Here is a 24,996-nt window from a genome sequence, read left to right as displayed (position 1 = left end):
CAGGCCTTGTGAAGCTTGTCAGCTACTGCTTATTAAACTGCAGCACAAGAGTTTCTGTTCAGGCAAGATTGCTCTGAGATTTCAAAGTACAGTAGCTCTTGTGGGCCTTCTGGATTCTTACTGTTTGAACATCTATATATGAAAGCAGTTGGAGGGAAAGTGCTAGATGACAGGCTACAAGGCCCAGCTCTGTTATAATTTTTGGTGTCCCAACTTATTTTATTTTTAAGGTGCGGCTCCAACCCTCATGAGTGTAGAAAAATTGGTGCTAGCCAAGTACACCTAATGCATCTGAAGCTTGTCATATTTCTGAAAATTACGAGATTAAAGCACCTCTGTTTGGTTGCTCCCCCTTTCCCTCCACCACCATAAAACATTATCAAAACTAACATCTCAGTCCCAAAGCCAGAATGCGAGCTCAAATCTCTGGCCTAGAATTTAATCTGTAAACGGAGAGACATTGAGGAAATGGAGGCAGGTTTTCCACAAAAGCACCCCACTATCAAAAATGACATCCAGAACCAAGGTGACCATAAAGGTCTATTGGCCTTTCCTTGCAAGAAAAACCTTTTACGTACCATGCAGTTCTGCAGGAATCTCCTTGAAAGAGGCAGCCATCTTCTGGATCCTGCTCGAGCAAAAGCTTGGCCTTCTGCAAAAGCATCAGAATGAACACTTGTTTCCGTCAAGTTTAAGCAGGTTACTAGCAAGGCGGCAGCTGCCGTGCTTCCTACCTCCTCCTCTTCACCTCAGGGTGCCTCTTCCTGTCTCCCACTCACCTCAAATCATACTGAATAAGAAAACAGGCAGCAGGCAAAAGTAAAAAAGGCAAATTAGTTGAGCACAGCACTGAGTACCAGGGTGAGCTCTTGCTTGTTCTGTAATGTATCCAAGGAGCAAACAGCATTGTGTGAAACTGGCCCAGCTGAGGAAAAGTCCTCCAGAACTTGGGCAATAAGCACTAAAGATTATTTGGGCAAGAAGCACTAAAGATTATTGCCTGAGGGCAAACTGAAGGCTGCCACTATTTACTGTTGGAAAAGTGAGCCAACAAACTGATTAGACAAATTCATTATATGTAAGTGCATCTATTTCACAAAAGGGAAAGCGGTGGCCCTCCAGTTGTTGTTCGATTTACTATCTTACTATTCCTAGCTGCTGGCCTTGGTTGTTGAGAATTCAATAATATATAGAGGGCAACAGGTTTCCAATCCCTGATCAATAGTAATGACTAACTGAACCTGCAACAAAATGTGTTATCAGCTTCTAGCTGTAGTGCTCATTTTCGAGTTCAAAATATGCAGTGAGCCACATGCTTCTTGGGGATGTTTTACATTAGAAGGAATTCAGGCAGGGCATTCCTCTCCTGGGCCCTCATTTTTCCTTTCCAACACTAAATGTTGTTTCTACTAAGCATGCTCAACCCGTTGGGCTAGTTTTTAGTCCCCTGGTTACTGTTATTTTAAATCAGCGTATTTCTAGCTTCCTCTAAGTCAGGGGTCAGCAACCTTCTTCAGCCGTCCCTCAGACCATGTGGTGGGCTGGACTATATTTTTTTTTTGGGGGGGGGGGAATGAACTAATTCCTATGCCCCACAAATAACCCATAATGCATTTTAAATAAAAGTACACATTCTACTCACGTAAAAACACGCTGATTCCCAGGCCATCTGCGGGCCAGATTGAGAAAGCAATTGGGCTGCATCCGGCCCCTGGGCCTTAGGTTGCCTACCCCTGCTCTAAGCAGTTGATAATCCCGCTTCTCCATGGCCTCATACCTGTTGGCACTCACCCAAGTTCACTATTAGAAGTAATGATGGCTAAATGGCGCCCTCCTGGTTGAATGGCCTTTGAATACTGAATATATGGGAATCAAAACTGCAAGAGCCCTTCATATCCTTATGAACTTCCCAGTAGCATGTGTTTATTTCTAAATTTAAAATATTTCTATTCCAACTTCTATTATACAATCCAAGGCAGCTAACCCAGGGGCTTTAAAATAGAATAAAACCAACAACCAATGGTTGTCTATTTGGGGAAATGGGATAGTAGGCTAGTCTGCTCCAGCAAAATTTTATGTTCCTAAACTGAACACAAGACTACACCATCCATTTTTGAAGTTTCTAGGAAGCAAAAACTGGTTTATCAAACCCTACATCATAGTGTGAGCGTGTGTACCACAAGTTGCGCAGGCCCAATTAACATTTAATGACAAATTCAGAGATACACATTAATCTATGAATGCAGCATTCAATAAATGATTTGTCTTTGTAAAGAGCAAGGAAATAGATGATTCAATAACTTTAATGTCATCCCAAGCAAGTTACTGTATATTTTTCTATGGAAATATGGAGTTTGCATGTTTACTTGCAGGCTACATCTCGCACTTTACTGAGCTAGTTAGTGGGAACATTTATGTACCCTTGTGCAAGAGAAAATTTTTACATGTACCCACTATGAGATAAGACTGACTGTCCACAGCACATCTTTCTTTGCCATGTTAATAGCTATTCATGAAAAGTACTACCTAGAACCTCAGCCCTTGATAAGCCGATTTTCTATGTGCTGGAGCCCATACTTTTTAAGAACAGATGTATTAAAAATGCACGTATCTTAATTGGTACAATCCAGAAAGTGTTGTTAGTAGTATAGCTCAGCTCTGATATTGGTCAACATCACCAATTGTCACAAACATTTCTGAGAATGCATGAGAAGCACTTCAGCAACTGGGAAAAGCACTCTGGAAACGCCAAAGTCCAGTATAACAGCTATGCTGCTCATTACTCCCCCTTCAGCTATATCCTGCCATTCCATAAAGCTTTTTCACTACTTCCCCACCCCTTTGTTCTTTGGCAATGCACAGCCTCCTCCAATCCCCATTGTGGAAAGCAATATTCCTCCGGCCATAGCAAACTGGGAGCCGGTGTGCCATCCCCCTGCCCCTTGAGGAGAGAGTCAGCAGGCTACGTTTGGTTGAAAATTGGCCTTCCATTTGATATTGTTAGGTCGACTATGCTTCAAAGAAAATGGAAGAGAAGAACTCAGAATCTTGTGCATGGATTCCAATTTGCAAGTACATTTTAAGCATCTTTTGTAGAAGTGATGTGCATGGCCCATTAATACAATGCATGAAAAAGCCAAAGGTGCCATTAACTGTGTGCTGTGTGATTAAAATGCATATGCAGTAAATAATAGTTATGATATATAGGAAATTCCATTCTTCTTTAATGGGAAAATCTCCCACTGAATGAAAACAGCTCAAAAAGGCAACATGTATTCACTCCCCCTTCACTTAAAAGTGATTATAAACTTGTTCGATCCTATTTTTCACACAACTTCTTGAGGTTCCAAGGAGGCAGAAAGCATGCACACAGGTTCATCATTATTATTTATTAGCTGTACAGCAGTATATTCTCCTTCCCAGAGTCCAAACCCCATTATGTATTTTTATAACATTTTATCTCATGTTGGTTTCCTAAAATAATGAAAAATATCACACAGTACAGCTAAGTACAAAAATGCATCAACCTAGAATCAGATAGCTAACCTGATAGCTCTCTTAAAAGCGATACATAGAAGAAAATTCTTTTTGAAATCAGCAAGACTGAGGCTCTATAAAAAGCTTACGTAGTTTTAACATGTGATGGTTCATATACAGGCATCATTTTGTATTTTCACATTATTCTTCTTTTTAATTAAAAACCCCAAATCTTTTAATTAATGACCTAGTATGATTTCTTGCCCTAGGTTTCAAGGGCTGGGAAGCCCTATGCAAATTAACACCTTGGCTTTCAACACAGAATTCATAAACACAAAAAAGTGAGCAAAGAAAATTGAGTTGTGAAAACCTGAAACTCAAAAGGGAGTTTAAGTGACACGTTTCAAGACCAAGTCTATATATTTAGAAACGGAAATGGGGTGTGGAGTTCTATCATTACACTTGGCTAGCACTCTTCCACTAATTTGATAGGTTCCAATATTTAATCCGGGACCAATTCCTGCATAATTCATTTTTGTAAGAGTTTTAAAACAGGGGTGGGGAACTTGCAGTTCTCCAAATGCTGTCTGACTCCAACTCCCATCAGTGCCAGAGACAATGGTCAGAGATGAGGGGAACCGTAATCGAGCAACATCTAGAGGGCACCATGTTAGCTACCACTGGTTTAAAATAACAGGGTTCTCTTCTTTAAACTGCATTCCCCCCACAAACCTCTTAATTAAATGGAAAAAAAGATTAAAATGTAAAAAAAAGTTATTTACAAGCTTGATCATTACAGAGATGCCCTGCAGAAAGCAAAGCATCTGGGAGGAAAGACACCAGCTGGAGCATGCCAAACCTACATTGCTGACGCAGAGCCAGTCAGTGGAAGGGTGGAGTTGGTGGGTGGGTGAGGGGGGAAAGCAAAAACTAAAATGCAATAAAAGTTTTACAACCCTCCTGAGTTCTGCATTTACATTTAAAAACCTCTATAGAGCAAAATGAGGCCAGAGGGCTTCAAGGAACGCGAAAGCAGATCCAGAGCAGTTAGTGTGGGCTCGAGTCCGGGCTTCCATGTTTTCCACGTTACGTGCAAAGGCTGTCCGTGGCCTGTCACTACAATGCAGTCCAGAGTTAACTGGATCCAGCGACCTGCAGGAGACCCCTGGGGACTCAAAAACATCCCCACGTTCCATGATCCGGTTATAGGCTAACATTAAACAGAGAAAGTTCTAGGCAAATCACTTTCTAACATCATTTGAAGTTTTGTTTCCCGAGTTGTTTGGTAAAATGGTCTAAAAATGATGCATTTCCCAAAGCCAAAAATAAGGTAAAAAGGAAAATAAAAATAAAAGGGATCGAGCCGCTTCAAAAGAGCCCAGGCCAGTTCAGTCAAGAGCATAACTCTTCCTCCATCACCGGTCCATCATGCTAAGAATCATCTCTGGGGTGAGGTCTCCATTGGGTGCTTCCACCGCAGCTGGCTGAGCTCCTGCTGTAGCTGCTACAGTCTCTGCTTCAGGCTCCTTCTTGACTTCCACTATAATGTTTTCAATTGCACCAGTGTTCTGGTCTTCCACCTGAATGATTGCTGTTGCTATCAAATAAGAACGGGGTAAAAGTCAGACTCTCTCTGGGGATACCACTTCACAGTATCTCAACACTAGGCACAATAACAATAGCTAAGGCTGTGTATATGCTGTGATTCTCTGGCAGTGCAGTATGTGGTGGAGAATTGGACAAACTCATAGCTGGACAACAGTGACTAGGTAAGGCCTCTCTAATTTTAACAATTCCAAGAGTGATGGCAAAATTGGTCTCTGACCAATGTGGCTTCAAATTGGTATGTTTTTTGATGGCTGCAGGGAGAGGGAAAATGTGTGTCAGACTGAGCATGAATATACAGCTGAGTCCTGCCCATGGAATGCCATCACAGGAAATGTACTCTGACACATCTTTAAGTTGCATTTGGAGAGGAAGAATAAATTTTTTTTAGGCTGACTGCCTAAGGTTATAAAAATTCACAGTCATCATAGAAAGCTGACTTTTATCAAATCAGGCCATTGGTCCTTCTGACCCAGTCAGATGGGGCAGGGTATTAAATTATTTAATTATTATTATTACACTTACTGGCAGGGGCTGTCTAGGGTTTTGGAGCGGGGATTGATTCCCCAGCCCTACTTGGACATGTCAGCAACTGAACTGGGATCATCTGCATGCAAGGAATGTGCTGTTCACTGAGTTACGGTCTTTTTTCCTGTGGCTGCACAAGCTTCTGAGAAGAGGTTTTCATTACCTCCTGAGATGGAATGTACGGCATCTTGGTTTCATAAATGTTTTTATTCCAACCCGATTTCTGAAATTTCTAGAAATCTGAACAAGAGTTCAGCCATTAACAATACCAAGATGCTCATAAACATCCAATTCAGGGAGACTGACCAATTAGATTTGGTCATGCAAGTTCAATCTTAGTTGAGCAGAGTGTTAAGAACTAGCCAACTTGACCCTACATGTGCAAATGCTTCACCAAGAATCTAGTATTTTGTGCAAATTCCCAAGACATTTGAGTACTCTGCCCCTCACAAGTTTCTAGACCTTTATGGTAGCAAATATTATTGAAAATATGTTAAGTGATGATATCCGATTTCCCACTGATTGCCAGTCATATTTGACTCTATTATAATGCACCTTGCAAAAACTTGCAACCTGCCCCCCCCCCCCAAACCACCTATGCACAATCTTCCTTTCTTCCATGGCCCAGGACTTACGCTGGGGCTGTTTTGGTTGATTGGCTTTGCCTGGCGGCCTTCCTCTTCGCTTCTTAGCCGGTGGTGGTGCTGGAACCACAGGTTCCACTTCCGGTTCAGCCTCTATTTCAACCGCCGTCTCCTCTTCTTCTTCATTATCATCCAATTCTGGCTCTGCATTTTCCTCTTCAATATTGAAAAAAAGAAATCAATGAAAACAGCAAAATGGGAACAGCTAATATGCTCCCCATAGGCAGTATTGCCATTTCAGGTTTTAATCAGGAATGAATGAAATTTGGAACTTTGAAGATGTCAGTACACCTCTCCACAATGAAATGGGAGGGGAGGATTTTTGACTGTACATGTGTGCTGGGGGTGGGGTGGAAGCAAGAAATTTCTTTTTATTAGCTATTCAGAATGCTCTTCAGTGGAATGAAGAAGCAGAATTTTGTTTTATTATTGTTTTTCAAAAACATATTGCAAATAAATAAATTGCCTCCTACGGAATTTCATCATTATGTGTGGGATACTGAACTTCAAGGCGTTCTAACGACTTCCCTATTAACTTTACCCTGTCCTCCTCTTAAAATCTTCTTCAAAAGATTCCTGGTGCCTTTTGTCCATGTGTCTTCTCACTTCCACTCACTGAGCTGTCCTGTCACCACTACAAGCAAGTGTACAGATGCGTACACACTTAGCATCTGGTTTGGGTCTTCTATATATTTATCTTGCAAAGAAGTGCCTTCCCCCCTCAACTGCATACTAGAAATGACTCCCCTGCTTTGCACTTGGAGGCACCTTCCAGCATCCCCCACCTTGACTTGGAACAGAACGGCATTGCAAGGGGTTGGACTAAATGACACTTGGGTCCCTTCCAACTCTACAATTCTATGATCCTATATAGGCTGTACGTAAAACAGGTGATGAGCCAGCTCAAAGGGAGGGAAAAATATCACCTCTACTGCCCTTTCTTGGCAGCTTAACACTAACATACTCATTCACACCCAAGATTTAGACCTGTTGTGGTGTGCCAGGTGGTAGGCAAAACAAATTTGGAAGCCAAAAGCTTGGATGTTGCCATTATTATTATTTATTACATGTTTATAACGCCCTATACTCTATAGCTGCAAGAAAAATTGCAGCTAGTAGTGCTTAAGTGACCATTGGCAAGATTTTTATTATGAGCGACATGCACGGCTTGGTAACTATAGAGCTGCATGAGAATATAATGCAGAGAATTGAGCATATAAGCAAGGTGAGGATGTCACAGCTGATTCAGAGAGAAGCTTACAGTTCTTACCACTATCAGAGGAGTCCTCTTTCTTAGAGCGCATTTTTCTCTTTCGCCCACGTTTCCCCTTCTTAGGCTCCCCTCCATTTTCTCCTTCGACTCCATCAGGGCCTGTGCAGTTATCTGCATGTCTGGCCATGGTGTTCTGATTAGAAAAAGCCAGGTGAATGTTAAGACGTTGGCTGTATTGAATTAGAGCACTTGAATCCAAGCATGATACACACCCCCCGATTTATCCTCCAAACGAAAAAATGATCTTATTTGCCAAAACTGGGGCTAAGCCCCAACATCAGAGGTAAGCTGTGATGATGAGCCAAATTTTATTTGGTACACTTTACTTCTCCCAATAATCCCACCCAAAGAGAACATATAGACCAGCATTCGTATGCTTGACATAACTCCAAAGAGAGAACAGGAATCAGCAAGTGTATTTACGTAGGTTTTGCAGCCCCTCCCATGACAAGTTACCATTTTGAAAGGGATACACACCCAGCAAAATGCCATATGGGGATGGCTTTTTTCGTATATCTGTTTGACCTCACCAAGGCAGTTAGCAATATAGCACATCAAGGAAGCTGGAAGATCTATTAGTGCTCAACTTATTATCTCAGGCACCAGTCTTACGCCCTGCTTCATGCAGCAACCTTGCCCCCAATCACTTACACGGCGTGTGAATGTTTTGCCACACTTGGAGCAAACGAAGGCAGCCGGAACAAAGTTTGGATCATGGTAGCGTTTGAAGTGCATGTCAAGCAGCTGCTTCTGGCGGAAGGTCTTATCGCAATGGCTACAGGCATAAGGCTTTTCTCCAGTGTGGGTTCGCTTGTGCATAATCATGTGCCGTTCCTAGAAGGAACCAAGAACCAAGTCAGCAGGGGTGGGGGATAACTCTAGGGCAGGAGGAGGCAACCTGGTGCCCTCCAAATGTTCTTGGACAACAACTCCCATCAGCTGCAAACATGCTGATGCGTGTTGTAATTCAACATCTGGTGGGCACTGTGTCGGTCTACATTATCCCACTTTATTATTTTGCATCCTCCCCCACCTGATCTGCGTGCTTCACCCGACCATTCTTAAACATTTACATATTCTTCACCTGTCGACATGCATAGTCACACTGGTCACACTTGAAACGCTTCTCGTTCTTGTGAGATTTCTGATGCTGGATGAGTGCATACCGCTCATGGAATACAGCATCACAGTAACGACACTTCTTGCCCTGCTCAATGTAGGAATGCTGCTTCCGCAAATGGACACCTGGTAAAGAGAAACAGGCCACATAGAGTGCTCTGCTTTTACTGCATAGCCTGTGGAATACATCGAGGTGCTCATGCTTACTCCCTAGAGATTATATTAATGTTCAGCTGAATGGGCAAACTCCTGCCCTGTTATGCTAAGATAAATATTTTAGCCCACAGTATCTAAGACTCCATGTCCTCTGTATTTGTTTTTCTGTGAGCCTTCAAGGTACAGTGGGATTAAAAATATAAATCTGTTATTGCACACATGGAATTTTAGAGTTCTGGAATCTGATATTTGCTAGGCTTATTATATTCTAAGCTCCTACTTTAGCAAGTAGTTATGTGGCCCTCATAACCAAATAGAAAGAAAACCAGACCCTCAAAGGCAATCAAGTAACTGCATTTATACACTGTATTACTTCTGAGGAGCAAAAAACAGCTTATATGTGGTTTTCAGGCAATCTCTCAACAAGGCAATTTTTGCAGGGCCAGACCTGCATGGCTTTAGCAGCCTTCAGCCTGTTCTCTAGACCATCAAACTAATATTAGTTGACCAACCAACTAGTCTTTCCTCTGAGAAGTATGATCACCACCTCTTTTACTAGAATCTGGTACCTCAACCTCAAGCCTCATGGCACTCACCCAAGTCACTCTTCCGTGCAATAACAGTGTCACAGTGAGGGCAATGAAACTTGGCCACATTCTCCGTGTGCTTCTGCAGGATGTGCATCTTCATAGTCCCACTCTGGGTGAAGCGAGCGTGGCAAATGTAACACTCGTAGGGCTTCTCACCTTTCAGAAGAGAGGAGCAGTTAGTAAGAGAGGCTCATTTGCGGGCAGTAAACTATCAAAGGACCTGAGGGGTGGGCTTGGAGAGACAGCATCCCCTCAATCAAAGTCAAATTATGGGGCAAAGAATGCAAAGAAGAGAGATCTCTCAAATGCTGCATGGCAGATACAATGATCTGTGGATGAGTGCCAATATCTCCTTCTCTCCCAATTACAAAATATACATCACTCTTTGAAGCTGCCGTCAGGGAACTTCAGTTTAGTGTTCAGTTAAAGATTACTACACTTCCCTAACAGTTTGCAAAAAAGCAAGTACTGTACAAATTTTAAAAAACGTCTGTAAGGAATCCCACTTCTTGAAATGCTGATCCAAGCAGTGACAATGGTCATAGCAGCCTTTAAGAAAAGCCACTAGAATATTAAGTCAGACACGCCCCCCCATCCCACAGTTTCTGAGATTATGCAGAAATTGCACACAGGTTTTCCATGCCAAAGGAGCAGCGTGCACAGAAATTCCAGTGTGTGCTGGCCTCTGTGCCACCTCTGCAAAATATGTACCAGAATGGGTCCTCATGTGCCTCTTCAGTTTGTAAGTGTCTCTGCTGGCGTAGCTGCACAAGCTGCACTGGAATGGCCGCTCTCCAGTGTGAGAGCGAATGTGGCGTTTCAACTTGCTCACCTGTAAGTTAAGAATACCAAGATGGGATTTGTACCATAAGAAGAAAGGGCTTTGCATTCACTGTCTTTTCACAAAAGAATCAGTGCTATTTTTACCTTTTGCATTTCTTGAATTGTAAGATGAGACATACAGAAAACAGAATGGCTATGGGGCTAAAAGCTTTCTGGGAGCCAAACAGCTGCTTATTGCCTGCCAATGTCATTTTTGATATTTCCACTCTGGGCAACAGACCTCCCCTACAAAACCAGAAACTGCATTTTTTTTGGGGGGGGGGGTAGTTCCGGGGGCACCTGGCTATACATGTTTTTGCATTTACATGTGGACGCCCATAGCAGAACCCTTGCATAAGATGCAAGTTACCTGTCTATTTAGGCACACTAAATGTGTGGTCAAGAAACAAACAATATGACACAGGCTTTGTTAACTCCATATCCATTAAAGAAACCCAAAACCTCAAATGGGGGGGGGGGGCATGGAGACAGGATAATACTGGTAGTTAAGTGGGTATGGCCTACCTACTACTACTACTACTACTACTACTACTACTACTCCTGGAAAACTGGATTCAAAACGTACCTCCACGCTGGCATAGTCACACATGGAACACTTGAATGGCTTCTCGTGGGTGTGTTTGTAGCGGCGATGCCGAACTAACTCGCCACTTGTCACAAAGGCCATGTCACAGTCAGGGCACTTGTGAGGACGAGTACCTGAGAGATCACAGAGACAAATATATATTAAAAAGTCTAAACAGATATTGGCATCATCTGTAGGAAATATGTTAGCTTTCTTAATTTAAAGGTGCATCAAAAATGGGCAAGAAAATCTCTATTTAAAAAGACTGATTATTATTATTAAGTACACTGATGCCACCATGCTAAGGGTCCGAATGCTTGAAAAAGCTAAGTATGGTACATGTGGTTAAGTAAGACTTGTTTTCTATAGCATCCCAACTATAAAAAAACCGAAGCCCTACCACCCAACGGCATGGTAAGGAATGTGACTGTTCCACAGAGAAGCAATTGATGCAAGGCATTTTTATTTCAATTATGCTTCTGCTTTATTGAAAGCTATGTTTTGGACTTTGTGGGGTGATCAAAATTATGCAGATTGGTGTTAACAGTAAGGAAGGCAGTAATTCTCAGTGTTTCAAAAGGAAGTTTCCAGCCCTCATGGGCAAAAAAAGGAAACTTCACAGTAGGACAAGGACCGGTTGGGACATCTGAAATGCTGAGGTGTCCAGACTGAAAAAGAATCCAGTCTGTCGCTTCAGTGTCAAATTCTTCCCCCATTCCTATGAGCCTCAACCTCCCTTCTGCAACCCCAAGCCTAGTGTTCAGTTAAGACACATTAGGATTCACCATAAAAATCCATTCAGGTCTTTTTGCATATACTGGTATGAGTTTTGGCTAACAAAGTTCTACTCAGAGTATACCTAATGGAATTAATGGACATAATTCAGTCACATCTTTTAATTTCAATGGGTATTCTCCAAGCAGAACTAACATTAAATACAGCCCTGTTTGCTTATTCAGTAGAGTTAATCATGACACTTGCCTCTCATATCACAGAATCTAAAATTACTGGTGGACCAATATTAGCACAAGGATGGCTTGAATCTGTAGCTCCCACAAACCAAGAGGCAGGTGCCAGAAAAAATGCTTATGGGCTGGCAGCATCACCTAAACCACAGATGGGAAACTTGCCTGAAGCAGTCCCATTCTTCCATCACATTAGAAACATTCTTCCTTGTTTTTCTTGGCTTTTTACAGTCTTTCCCCTTTTTTTATATGCAGTGTCAGAAAAGCTGAAAGGGGCAGCATTTTATCTGATAAATATAAAGCTTTTAAAAAACATTTTTCCTGGCTCAGTGAAAGCCTGAGGACAAATTGCTAGGTTTCTGGCATCTGCAGTGTATGTTTTTGTTTGTTTGTTTGTATAGTCAGAAAGGAATTGCTTTCATTAGGTTTCTAAAACATTGGATATATTGGTCTGTTGTACTTAAAAATAATAATTCACTGCATACTTATTCATGCATCATCCCTTTACACCCAACAGCACTTACTCCTGAATAGACTCGCCTAAGTTTAGGGACTCTAGCATGAGGTAGTCACTGTGAAAATTGAAGCACAGTACGGTAATTCTCATTCTGGATCAATTAATCCAGAACCCTTGTGTCTGGCTCCATCCATCACTGGCTCCGGCATGCAGCCTCCGATACACTAACCCTGAGGGAATGTGGCCCCCAAAAGAAACAGAGGTCACCCTTTCCCTTTAAAGTACCTGTGTGAGTGTTGAGGTGATTTCTCAGCAATGTGACTGTCCGGAAAGCTCTGCCACAAAGATGGCACTTGTGCGGCCTCTCATCTGTGTGGCTTTTCATGTGACGGTCCAGGTTTGAACGGCGTGGGCAAGTGTAACTGCACAGTTCGCACTGGAATGTCTTCTTCACTCCTGTCCAGAAAGCAAGCCTCTTTAGCAGTCTTAAAATAGCAACCCTTCTATATGCATAAATGACCTGGAGCACCACAGAGGCAAATCCAGTTCAAAGACCCCACTTTGAGGCAGGATCCTCCTCATGTTTTTCTTCCACCCCACTTCCAATTTCAAGGCACCTATCCAAAGGGGACAAAGTATACCATATCAGATTAAATCAGGGGATAGCATTAATAAAACCAATAGAAGTAGATCAAACAAATTAATTAAGGAGGCAACTCCACAACTCTGGGTAACACTGATCTAAGGGGAAACTAGGTAATTCACACCCTGAAATCCATCCATCACCCCTGTATTTAAATCTTCATGGAAGGCAACACCAGATTCTTTAAAAAAGTGGGGACAAAAACCCTTTCTTGATCTCAACAGGCCACAATGAGGTATCAAAGACAGTCAAGTCTCCTATCAAAACGTATCTGGGTTTCAAGGCTGGCAAGGCTCTTTGTTCTAACATGATGATGTATTCAGGAAGAGGGCAGTAATTCCTATCCAGAACAGATACTGAAGATGCCCCCCCTTCTGCTCCCCAAATCCAATGTCCCATGTACCTTTCTTTTTAATTTTTGTTGGCTTGGGGGGCTTCATGTTGCCCACCACCTTCTCCGCATTGACCTCTGACAACAAGCCCTCCTGTTGCTCCTCTTCAAAGTCGTATACAGACACGTCCACATCTTTTCCCTCCTCAGTATAACGAAGTTTGCTTTTTTTGGTTTTCTTTGTCTTTTTGGCTGGGGGCTGATAGTCTGGGTCTTTCTGCCAATTAGGATCCTCCTGGGGCTGAAGTTCACCTTGCTCCAGCGTCTCCACCTCACCATTTGCACCAACTTTTACCACCTGGAAGCCTTCCGGCAAAGGGAGGGTGTGGCAGATCATAGGCTCCCCTTCCTGGAGGCCTCCTTTGGAGACCTCATTTTCGTAGGCCCCCTGAAGTTCTTCCACAGAAGTGGTAGCAACAGGTACAGACACTGGGACAGGCACCTGGACAAGTTGGAGCTCGCCCAGGTTTATAGGCTGCTCTTCCATATTCACAACTTGTAGGGTTATTATTTGCGTGTCGTCCACAGTAGCCTCAGCTTCCTGTTGCACAGTGCCTTCCATGACCTCCGTCTTCATCTGAAGCAGTGTTGGATCAAGCTGCTCCATCATGACCATCTGGACACCAGCATTGACTTCCTGTACCACTTCAGCCCCATCTGCCTGGTTGGGTGGCATTGGGCAAGCATCCTCCTCCTGCCCACCTTCCCTGCGCCTTTGATAGGTCTTCCTTTCTTTGCCTTTAATGAAAGTTTCAGACTCTTCGCCAATAGCTTCAACTGCCTCCCCTTCCATGTCACCTTCCTGCTGGAAAACAGAGGGAGAGACAAAACACTTAAGCAGTTGTTTCAGCAGCTTGCAAGAAATGGGTGGACAGAGTGTCACACCTTAAGAAATCTGATCAGACATGAATAACACATTGCATTTGCTGAAAAAAGAAATGCTCAGAAAAAAGACCCCTGTTCACAAATATTATGGATACAACTCTTTACACACGCTTGATATAGGTCTGTAATGTGAAAAAAGAGAAAGAATTGTAATTCATTCTAACTCAGGATTTGGGGGACAAGATCAGGCTACAAGGATACATGCATTTTACACTTCTTTCTTCCTCCTGCATCCCATGAGTCAGATACAGTATTTTTGGGCTAATGCAAAGCCGCTTCTGAATTTTTTGTCCCTCCCAAAAAGTGTCAAAAAGATTGAGTCTCTGGGGACATCATGAAATCCCTCCGCCATTACTTTCAGCAGTAGTCATTAGTCAAAAGTGAAAGGAAAAGAAAAAGGCAAGTTGCTCTGGCTACACCTGGAAATAAATGGTCTAGGTGTGATGTGATGTACCAAAATGGCACAGACGAGGCAGCAACCCCAAAATAAGATGTCAGAAAAGCACAACCTCCAAATATTGAATACTTTGTTTTGGATCAGCCAGCTTTTGCAACCATACCCTTCTTTACTGTGCTTATGTTGCTTTTCCCCAAGCAGGAAAAATCAACTAAGTGGAAGGGAAATTGGAACATGTTCAGAATGTTGCGTGGATACACACCTAAAACTGAGTGCCTGGGACACTGCCAATACAAAGTAAATGGCTGCTGTGGAAGTGTCAATAGTTCACAGGAAGAGAACAGCAAAAAGGCTGACAATGTGGGCCAAAACAAAGAAGAGCCCACACAAATGCGGGTGGTTCAGTGCCACTGCAAAAGCAAACAAGACAGATGACATGTGAGGAAAGGTCCACCTGAGATCTGTTAAAATAAAAGCAGTATTTAAAAATATTTAGCTTATTCTAACCCCAGAGGGTTGGAGTACCAAAGAACATTGAATGTTCTTTCTTTAAAAAGAGAGCGAAAGAAAAGTCTTTATCTGAACTGGAATTTGGAAGTAAACGTTTAGAGTTATTTTTAATAAGACTACAGTAATCCTGCAAATAAATCTACGTACAGTATTCACTCATCTACCCACACTAGTAATTTGTTGCATAATGATAACATTAAAATTAAAGGAATGAACCAACCTCTTCCATTAAAAAAGCACAACCCTGGTGGTACCATGAAAAAATCCCAGTTGAGCACTTAAAATTATTCCAGATGCAGACTTTAGGGATTAAATTACACCTGTGTACTTTTTGTTACACAATGCTCTCCAAGTTCAACGTGTCACCAGCGTATTTTCTTTCTGTATACAAAAGGTGTACAGAAAGTACCTGGGACACCCACAAATTGTACTGGTTTGCTAATGGGGTGCTTTATTGTCCCACTGGTAGTACAGTAATGTATTGGGATGAAAATGTTGCATGTTTTTTTCAAACCAAATGATCCAGGGAAGCCAACTTCTAGCAACACTTTGTTTCATTTTAGGCCATTCCAGTTCCCCACAATATATTGGAATGTAGCTTGGAATAGAAAACCACACCTAAAACACTTACTATTACTACTACATTTCTATCCCTCCATGGAGCTCAAGCTTGTATATATGACTCTCCTCTCTATTTTATCCTCACCACAAGCCTGCACAGCAGGTGAGGCTAAAAAAAATCCTATGTTGATTAGCTCCGAGATAAAACTACATTCACTGAAAGGCAAGTAAGTATCTTCTGGAAGCAGAGTAAAAATTTGCTATTTTGAACCACTATTTGGTAGGTGGTGCTGAAGAAAAAGGGATTATGGCTTAACTTCTGTTTTGCTTTACATATGTTAACTTGCTTAGGTGTTTAGCTCACATGCAAGGCATCACTATCCTGCACAGGATTACAATAGGCCCTGGGATCTATTCCATCTCTTTGAAAGTAACAAAAGTGAGGCTGACGTAGGATGAGGATAGTCCTGATGAGTATACAAGGTATAAGGAATGTTTTCTACCTTCTTCACACTTAACCTTTGGAAAACACTGCTCTTGTCCATGCACTTCACATTTCCTCCAACATAATAGATACTTTTAGAGACTCATGTGATTGTTGATACTGCAGCAGCACCCAACATTTTGCGAAAATAATGATTTCAGTGTCAGTATAACTAAGAAACGGAAAATTAACAAAGCAATGCAAAACAAATTGACACGCAATGAATCCCACTGTTTTTAAGTTAGTTTCCTGTTTTCTGCCAGCAGCTGTCTGAGTATCTCAGTATTACATCCGCCTGCATGACAGTTAACAGTGAGATTCAACGCATGCGCTTAATAAGCTCTCCTGTCTCCCTGCCCAGAAGCTGACCACATGATTTGCAGTGTGGGTGGGTTGCTTTGCTTGTCAACACTGAGACAGCCTCACATCTCTTGCCTAAACTTCCCCACAAAATAAATAATTCCATTTCCTAGCAGGCCAGCTACTGTGTCTGCATAGGAGGAAAGGGGGGGGGGGGAATCCAGAAATCAAAAGATCAGAAAAAAGAGAATATTTGGTTAGCTTGATGCTCTAAAGGTCACCTCTATAGGACTAAGTTTTGAGACAACCCAATGACTCACTTTCTGGTCAACTACATCAGGGCTGTTGTGCGCGCGCGCACCCCCCCCCCTAAAACAAAAGGAATAGCAGCACTGATGGAAAGGCCACAACATACCGTTCTTCAACAAGCACCACAGCATTTAATTTGAGCATCAGTAAGTGGAAGCATGTGCAATTTGAGCTTCTACAGTTGTGAGGCCTTATAGGAGAACCAGCCCACTTAGAATCTGCATAAAGGCATATTGCCACTTTAGTGTAGTAATTACATTTATGAACCATAAAATAGCTTTTACCCTTTTTATCCAAAATTAGTGAATTATTATGCATCTTTCTAAATGTTCTTCCTTTCCTTACCCTCTGACTTGTCTGTCTTAATAATTTTTGCAAAGCACTTAGCACAATTTTAAGCACTTAAAAAAAAATGCCATCAACTGTTTTGGAGACATTCTGAAACATTTTTCTGTTTTTAAAACCATGGCAGATGTGAAAAGTCTGTATGCCTGCAGTGCATGCTGTCAGTTTTTAATTTGCCTCTGTGAATTTTAGAGTTCATTTAGATTGGCTCACCCTGCGCACCTGCAGCAGAAGCCCATGTTTCCAGCCTTGGCCATTGCAGAACACACCTACTCAAGTTCTGCTCTGGATCTCCGATTAATATTTACAGTGGAGTCACAGCAAGTTGCTAAGAATAACCTGTAAAGTTTAGCTGTCTTTTACAACATGAGAAGTTGGGTTGGAAAACTGAACCAATTAATAGGTTAGATTAATTGATATAAAACTATTTGAATAACTAAATTGGCACTTCCTATTTTTAAAAGTCTGCATATTCTCCCCCCCCTCCCAAGATTGCTGTTTTTAAAGCACTTATATACTGCTTTCAGGTTGGTTGGTTGGTTTTTAAAGCAATAGTGGTATATAAATTTTATGAAAAACATTATTATAAATTATAAAATAACAGGTGACAAGAAGCGCTATCTTGAAATAATATTAATATTTCAAGTAGCCCACCTGCCACTTGGGGCGGCTTCCAACAAAATAAAGGAACACATTAAAAGCTTCCTGAATCAGGGCTGCATTCAGATGCCTGAATTATGAGGGATTGGCTCTACTAAAATATGCCTGCAAAAATATAGGGCATGATATTTTGAGAAGTGTAGCATTTTTCTTCAGAGCTATTGTTCTTACTAGTATACAGATGTTAAAAAACCACAAACACCAATCTTAACATTTATTTAAGGAACTTGACAGCTTCAATTAAAAAAACCCCCACAATGGGACAGTTGCATCACAGTGGGGGGAGTTCAAACAAGGCTCTGGATCCACAGAATACACTCAAGTTCCTGATGCTACACAATGGTCCAGAAAGCTAAGACAGTACCACCTTTTAGAGGAAGCAATTAAATCAAAAATGCAATTGCAATCACTCCTATCTGTTGACTACAACATAACTGGCATCCAAATCTGCCTCAGCCTGTATTTTCCTTAACATAGTAAAGAAAGAAAATGCTATTTGCTTACTGTACTTTCTATGCCTGAACAGCCATGTTCAAGGGAAAGTTTTGTATGTTACCCTGCTGTTTTAAAATTATGCTATCATGCATGACATTAAGTGGTTAACCCAAAGGTTCACAACAAACATGTTTTTGCTCCACTACATGTAGATTATTATAAACAACCAAACAAAGAGGCAGACAGTAACGAGACTTTACTAACAACTATAACAAAGGGAATGTTAGATAGAGCATATTGATTATTACAAAAGCCGTTCCCTAAATACAAAAAACAACAACAACAAAAACACACACACACAAATAAAACTCAGGTTATAGTTACTCCAAAAATGTTCATACTGTTTTTTACTAAAAGCAGCACCCTCTGTCTTGAGCTAAATTTCTAACATTTATTTCCAAGTAGCTAGTATTAAAAAGGGAAATATTCCGCATCAATGGAAGATACTTCTCCAAAAAGTTATTTTACCTTTTTAAAAGATTCAACTTGAAGACAATGATTCACTATTGTACAATAGCCACCTAGGTGGTTTTAAGTAAAGTTAGCCAAATTCATGGAAACCCCTATCATGAAAGCTAAGTCAAATCATCTTATTCAGGGGCAGTATATCTCTAAACACCAATTGCTACAGGGGAGAGCTGTTGCCTTTAATCCTGTTTTCAGGCTTCAATTTTAGTTGAAAACTTTTATAAATAAGATGCTGGACTAGATAGACAATTAGTTGGATCCAGGAAGGCTTACAAGTTAAGCATCGCAAAGGTGAATAAGGCATTTTTTGACCTTTGCTAGGTTAAATGCTGATTTTAAGAATTCTGCCAAGGCTATTTTAGAAATGCTTATGAGTAGCTCATTTCACTCCAGAGACAGTTCCAGAAAAACCTGGGAGTCAGTTACTCAAACCTAAGAATTGAGTACCTAGAACATCTGTTCTCTTAGCTTTTGAAGTGTACAATAATCTTTTAAAGGGCAGTAAATTTAGTTCACCAGGAAAAACAGTGCCTAACTAATAGCAGACATGCCCACTGAAGCTTACAAGATTCTCAACTAATTAAGAATTTATACATATTTTTTCGTAGTCACATGCTGCAGATATATTCAGAATTTCAGTCAATTTAGATCTGTGTCATATATCTTGTTATTCCACAGCTGTACATATGAACTGTCCCTGGTTTTCAGTGATAATTGTATGAACATTTATGATTCTTACTCACACAAAGCTGGTGAGTACCCGTCATTTTGACACTGCCATCAGAAGACTCAAAAGAGGTTACTCTTACTTGTGCAAAGTTGTTGTTGTGTTAATGTAATATTCCAGTAAGTGACCAAGATGCCAAGCTTGTATGAAAGCTTTAAAATAAAGTATGCAAATGTGTGAGCTTTCAGTTGATGTTTAAGTCATTTTACACACATGTAAGAACTCAACATACTGTAGACCAGAGTTGGAAAATTTCTGAGTATCCAGCATGTTCCCCACTAGCCCTTGTTTAGCTTAGCTTGCAGTAAATTGTGCCCCAAAGTCTTATTCCAACTGATCAGGAATGTCAGAGAGCTCCTTATCCATAAAAACCCTGCCCTAGAAGCTTTCACTAATGTAGCAGGGAGTACTGGAGTGCTTTCAAATAGCAGCTCTACCCAGCTATGCCTCCTCCAATCCCACATCCCCTCCTCCTCTATTTTAAAGAGAGTTTTGAAAAGGATCTTGCAGTAGCAGTCAACCATGGCCAAAGGCAAAACCAGTGTTTCTCTCTCACGATCTTTCTGTCAAGAGCTGGAGAATACATCAGGTGCCATTAGGAGCAACCCTTTTGATATGAATGCTCCTTCTTGACACTGGGGAATTAACAAGGTATCAAGGTGACCCACCATTGGGATTAATAAGAGAATATGCAGAAAAAGATATTTTCCAACACTAGCTTATGAATCCATCTTCTGGGTTAAGTGGAGGGTGAGAGAGGGAAAAGATCTCAACCCCTCAACACTTGCCTCTTCTAAACTGGACTTTTCCGGCTGATGCCTTGTTTCACTTTCTAGCCAATGCAAAGAAAATCCCTTTGGCTTCAGTTTGCAAGATCGTCTGCTTGCAAGAAACCAACACCAAGATCAATGAACTCTGAACAAAATTGTTAAGTTCCAGGGAGCTTGAAAGCAACTGTAGGTTGCCCCAGACTCAATGATCGAGTACACAGAAAGACACACATACATACATACATACATACAATAGGTATGGGGAACCTCTGGCCCTCCGGATGTTGCTGGACTACAACTCCCATCAGCCCCAGCAAGCATGGCCAATGGTCAGGCATGAAAAAAATTGTAGTCCAGAAACATCACACCTTCCTTACCTAGCTTTCCCCCAGGAGCTCAGGAGCTGCAGATATGAATAAAAGCATAAAATGCTGTGCATGAGATGCTATTTCAGCCATTTGACAGCAAGCAATGGAGAAGGTCTATTTGGATAACACAGAGATAAATTTCCTCTTTCTTGTTAAGTAAGAAGTTTCCAAGACTGTACCCAGAGGGAAAGCTAAACCACCGCAGTGAGATTCAAAAAGGTTCCCTTGTTTATGTGGAACCATTTTCACTGAAGTATTCATACCTCAATTGTAGAGCAATTGCTTTGCATGTACAGTATAAAGATTTAGGCTCAATCTTTGTCATCTTTATTTAAGAGGAATCAGGTGGTAAGTGATGGGACAGACCCCTGCCTGAGACCCTGAAGAACTACTGCCAATCTGAGAAGACAATACTAGGATAATCTGACTTTACATAAGGCAACTTTCCATGTTCTTAACAACAAAGTCTATGCATGTCAGTTCAGAACTACGTTCCACTGAGTTCAAAGCAGTTAACCCCCAGCTAAGTGGTTATAAGATTAAATCAACAGGACTTGAAATTTATATTACAAAGGTGGAGCAAACTCTAAAAATCCTGAGTTCTATACTACATGTTACAAAGGCCACCACATTTTGTAATTACAGCTATGCTAATAAAATAGGTTGATTGAAGCTACTCCAGGATTCTTATTTTATATATTTATCTGAGTCCAATATCACCTCTGAATGTACAAACTGGAAGTTACTTATATGTAATGGCACAGTAGGGAAAGTGAAATTTACAAAAATAAATGAATTCCACCAGGTACAAGAATTCACATTAAATGTGACCTTAAGTTTTGAAAATAAAGTCAGGTTCCCTAGCTATGAAGCAGATTCTTCATAGAATCATTGGCTCAACCATTCAGAATACAGTGGTACTTCGGGTTAAGAACTTAATTCGTTCTGGAGATCTGTTCTTAACCTAAAACTGTTCTTAACCTGAAGCACCACTTTAGCTAATGGGGCCTCCTGCTGCCACTGCTGCACAATTTCTGTTCTCATCCTGAAGCAAAGTTCTTAACCCAAGGTACTATTTCTGGGTTAGCAGAGTCTGTAACCTGAAGCGTATGTAACCCAAGGTACCACTGTATTTCATAAAACACACCAAGTTTTGACGGAAGCAGCAAGGGTACATTTAATCCTTAGCAGTACTGCTGAGAATTCAACAACTGCAACATTAGAATCAATTGATACATTCAGATCTAAAACCAAGGTGAATGCCTCAATATGCCAGGAGATTTTTGGAAGTTTTACAGATATATGAGAGTTCAACACAGGTGGAGATAAAAAGATAAGTAGAAGCAGTTTGTTGGCATAGTGTAGATGGAAGTGGAGCATAACAACAGGCAAGTCTGAACTACAGCTCAGAAGACCAGGCTATCACAGGAAGAATGTATCTGATACTGGGGGAAATTTGCTAAGATTTAATCATAAGAACATAAGAAGATGCTGCTGGATCAGGCCAATGGCTCATCTAGTCCGCCATCCTGTTCTCACAATGACTAACCAGATTCCTGTGGGGAACTTGCAAGTAGGACATGAGTGCAACAGCTCTTTGCCTACCTGTAATTCCCAGGAACTGGTATACTACCTCTGACAGTGGAGGTACAACATAGCAATTATGGCTAGTAGTTGCTGATGATAGTCTTGACCTCCATGTATTTGTTCAATCCTTTTTTAAAGCCAACCAAGTTGGTGGCCATCACTTCCTCCTATGGGAGACTGCTCCATAGTTTAACTATGTGCTATGTGTATAAGTACTTTCTTTTATCTGTCCTGGAATCCCCAATGAAATAAATGGAACTACAGCGCACTGTTACATAGGCATGTCTTTCAGATGTCAGCGCAGCCTAGTCCCAACAGGTTAACTTTTGCTCAATAGAGTCTACTGCCGCCAGTATCAGCCAACTCTAACACCATCAGATTAGCATGAATATGTAAGAGTAGCCTTGATTAAGTTACTCCCCGCCTCTCAAATTCATTTGTTCCCTTGCACCACTTTGTACAGTACACTACTTGCCCAAAGCCTGCAAAAGAGTAAGTTAAGGAGCACACAAGGTCCACCTGTTTTCATGGTAGGAAAGTTTGAAAGTAAAATAAGAAACAGAATGTAACCCATAAAACAGCTTACTGTGGTTATTTAGAGATGACTCATTTGCATTAGAAAGTGACAGACGAATGACAAATGGGCAAGACTTTAGAACTGTGTTTTAAAATATATGTGGGTGAGGGATACTAGTTTGGAATACACTTTTAGGTTTAAATGACTATTCAGACAATCACTACAATACTGGGAGCCCAAAAGAATATTTTTTTGGAAATCAAGCAGAATTCTAACTATTACAGCAAAACAGCAATGATGGCCACTGACAACATAGAAGTATTAGCTACATCAAGATGCTGCACCAACTATGGGCTAGCATAATTATAGTAGCATGGGTTTATTATTTCACTTAAATCTCCCCTCACGGACCACCTCATTCTGTAAAGAACATGTAACTGTAAATAAATGGTCAGAATCAAAGCTGGTTAGCTATGACCAATACCCCTCCTCTCCCCATTTTAGAAGGCAGTTCACTAGTGTGATGCAATTATGACTTATCCGTCAAGATTACCCAGGATGGCTTGGGCAACTTGCTATCACTCACCCTAACCTACTTTGGAGAAATACATCTAACAGGCCCACCAATTTCACACTAGCAACCTCAAGCATGTTCTCAACTGCTCAAATTAAATTGACAGCATATATTCTGAGAAATAAATTTTAAAACAAGGCATATAAAGTAATATGCAAATTTCTGGTATATTCCCTTTGTGAAAGAGTTCTTTTCTTAAAATAAAACCGCAGGAGAACCTTCAGGAAGCTATAGAGTCAAAGTAGTAATAGACTTCTCTCCTTCAGGGCTGGGAGATCCCCCTCCCCCAAACCTTCTTGGATTATACATGAGGATGTATAAAGGAAGATCTCTACAACATCCGGAATTGCGTGGCCCAATTTTCTGGCAATTTTTGAGAGCTTTCCCTTAAAGTATTACTTCTTTTCCACCTTTAAGAATAGTATCTGCACAAAGATAATCAGAACTAGGTGGTAGCGTCGAGGCCAAAGTCATGACTGGGGGTATGAATGAGATCGTGAAGTCTCCCCCCTTCCTGGACACCATCCTAACTTTACGAAAGGACCTTCCCCGGTAAAGGTGAAAAGGGGAGCCCTGCGTGAGCTCCTTCCCGGTTCCAGGCCGGGCGGGCGGGCAAGGCGAGCGAGCTCGGGCGTCCCCGCCTGGCGCTCTCCCGCGCTGCATGGCGCTGCAGCTCAGCCTGCCTTGCAAGAGGGAGCTCGAGTCCCGATCTTGAGCTCGCAGCGCCTCTCACTCCGCAGCGCGCACAGCGAGGCGGCGGCCGGCGGGAGCAGGCGGGCAGGGACGGTCAGCGCGGACACGCAGGACCATCGGGGGAAAAGGACGCGGACGGAGCAGGCCGGGGACGGTCAGCTGGGACGGGACGAGGACGTCCGGGCATGGGGAGGAGGGAGAGAAAAGCAGAAGCGGAGACGGGCGGGAATCGACGCGGGGCGGAGGCGACCGGGCGGAACGAGAAGCGAGCCAGAAGAGGCGGGAGGTGGCAGGATTAGGCCGCAGGTTAATGGGGGCGGCTCGGGAGGAGCTGGGAAACGGGGGAGGGGAGGAAACCCAATCGACTCGGCCAGGATCCAGGCGGGCGGGTGGGTGTTTTGAACAGAGGTTTTTGGCGGGGACAGAAACGCCCGGGGTTAATCGTTTCCATAATGGCGGACGAGTTAAATAAAAACCGAGTCACTCCAACAGGCCGTGGTTGGCGGCGGCGGAGAGGGTGAGGCGGCGGCGGGTTGGGCAAGGCCGAGCTAAGCAGCCGCGCCTCTGTCTATTTATCCAGGCCCGGCCTGGTTCCGGCAGAGGCGCTGCTCTGGGAGGCCGATGGGCGGCAGTACCAGGCCGGCATCAGGGCGATGGGGACGGTAGAGGGAGACAAAGCCCCGCTCCCCATCGGCGGCGCCGCGGCGGGTCCCAGCCCGAGCCCCATCGTGACACCTAGAGGCCGGAGAAAGCGACTGCAAACCCCCCGCGCTGCTTACCTGTCCCGGAGGCGCCTCCGGGCCGCCCCTGCTGCCCCGGGCCCCGCCCCGCTCGGGCCCTGCGGAGCTCCTACTGCCGCTGCCCCGCCGCTAGCGGCCGCCGCCAGCGCCCAGCACCAGCTCGCGGTTTAATCGTTCCACAGTCGCCTCGGACACAAAATGGCGGCCGAGACGAACAGTGCGCCTGCGCCAGCCCGGCAGCCGCGGCCGCCGAAGCCGAGCGAAGGGAGGAGGGAGCGGGAGAAGCCGCCGCGCGGAGCACCATGGGAGGAGCCGCTGGGCGCCAACTTCAAATAGAGGACCTAGAAGGG

General features: G+C 42.6%; 2 protein-coding genes across 4 annotated transcripts in view; both read right to left on the bottom strand.

The window, feature by feature from the left end:
- Positions 1 to 1,500, bottom strand: part of CARMIL2 (capping protein regulator and myosin 1 linker 2) — a 69,118-nt gene extending 67,618 nt beyond the window's left edge. The window contains exons 1-2 of one of the 2 annotated variants that reach the window (XM_083452411.1): positions 1,242 to 1,500; positions 579 to 652 (exon numbers count right to left, since the gene is read on the bottom strand). In XM_083452411.1, coding sequence (XP_083308537.1) covers positions 579 to 618 — 40 coding nt within the window. In that variant the 5' untranslated portion in view covers positions 619 to 652; positions 1,242 to 1,500. Of the gene's footprint in view, positions 1 to 578; positions 653 to 734; positions 881 to 1,241 lie in introns of those variants that run through there. The other variant, XM_083452410.1, reaches the window with a different exon arrangement.
- A 1,874-nt stretch (positions 1,501 to 3,374) lies between these two features.
- CTCF (CCCTC-binding factor) lies at positions 3,375 to 24,815 on the bottom strand. Of its 2 annotated transcripts, none has more exons than XM_083452480.1 (11): positions 24,686 to 24,815; positions 13,269 to 14,058; positions 12,508 to 12,678; positions 10,801 to 10,934; positions 10,104 to 10,224; positions 9,399 to 9,548; positions 8,612 to 8,772; positions 8,179 to 8,361; positions 7,525 to 7,660; positions 6,246 to 6,410; positions 3,375 to 5,074 (listed from the first exon to the last, which is right to left on the bottom strand). In XM_083452480.1, the coding sequence occupies exons 2-11, from the start codon at positions 14,047 to 14,049 to the stop codon at positions 4,893 to 4,895; spliced, it is 2,184 nt and encodes a 727-aa protein (XP_083308606.1). In that variant the 5' UTR covers positions 14,050 to 14,058; positions 24,686 to 24,815; the 3' UTR covers positions 3,375 to 4,892. The 2 variants fall into 2 exon arrangements, with proteins under 2 accessions (XP_083308606.1, XP_083308605.1); XM_083452479.1 differs by having other exon boundaries at positions 13,269 to 14,061; positions 24,686 to 24,812.
- Positions 24,816 to 24,996: the final 181 nt, after the last annotated feature.

The sequence above is a fragment of the Podarcis tiliguerta genome (genome assembly GCF_965153285.1).
Source record: "Podarcis tiliguerta genome assembly, chromosome: 8".
Classification (NCBI taxonomy): domain Eukaryota; kingdom Metazoa; phylum Chordata; class Lepidosauria; order Squamata; family Lacertidae; genus Podarcis; species Podarcis tiliguerta.
Note: the sequence above shows the minus strand (reverse complement) of the source record. Positions and strands in the feature narration are given on the sequence as shown.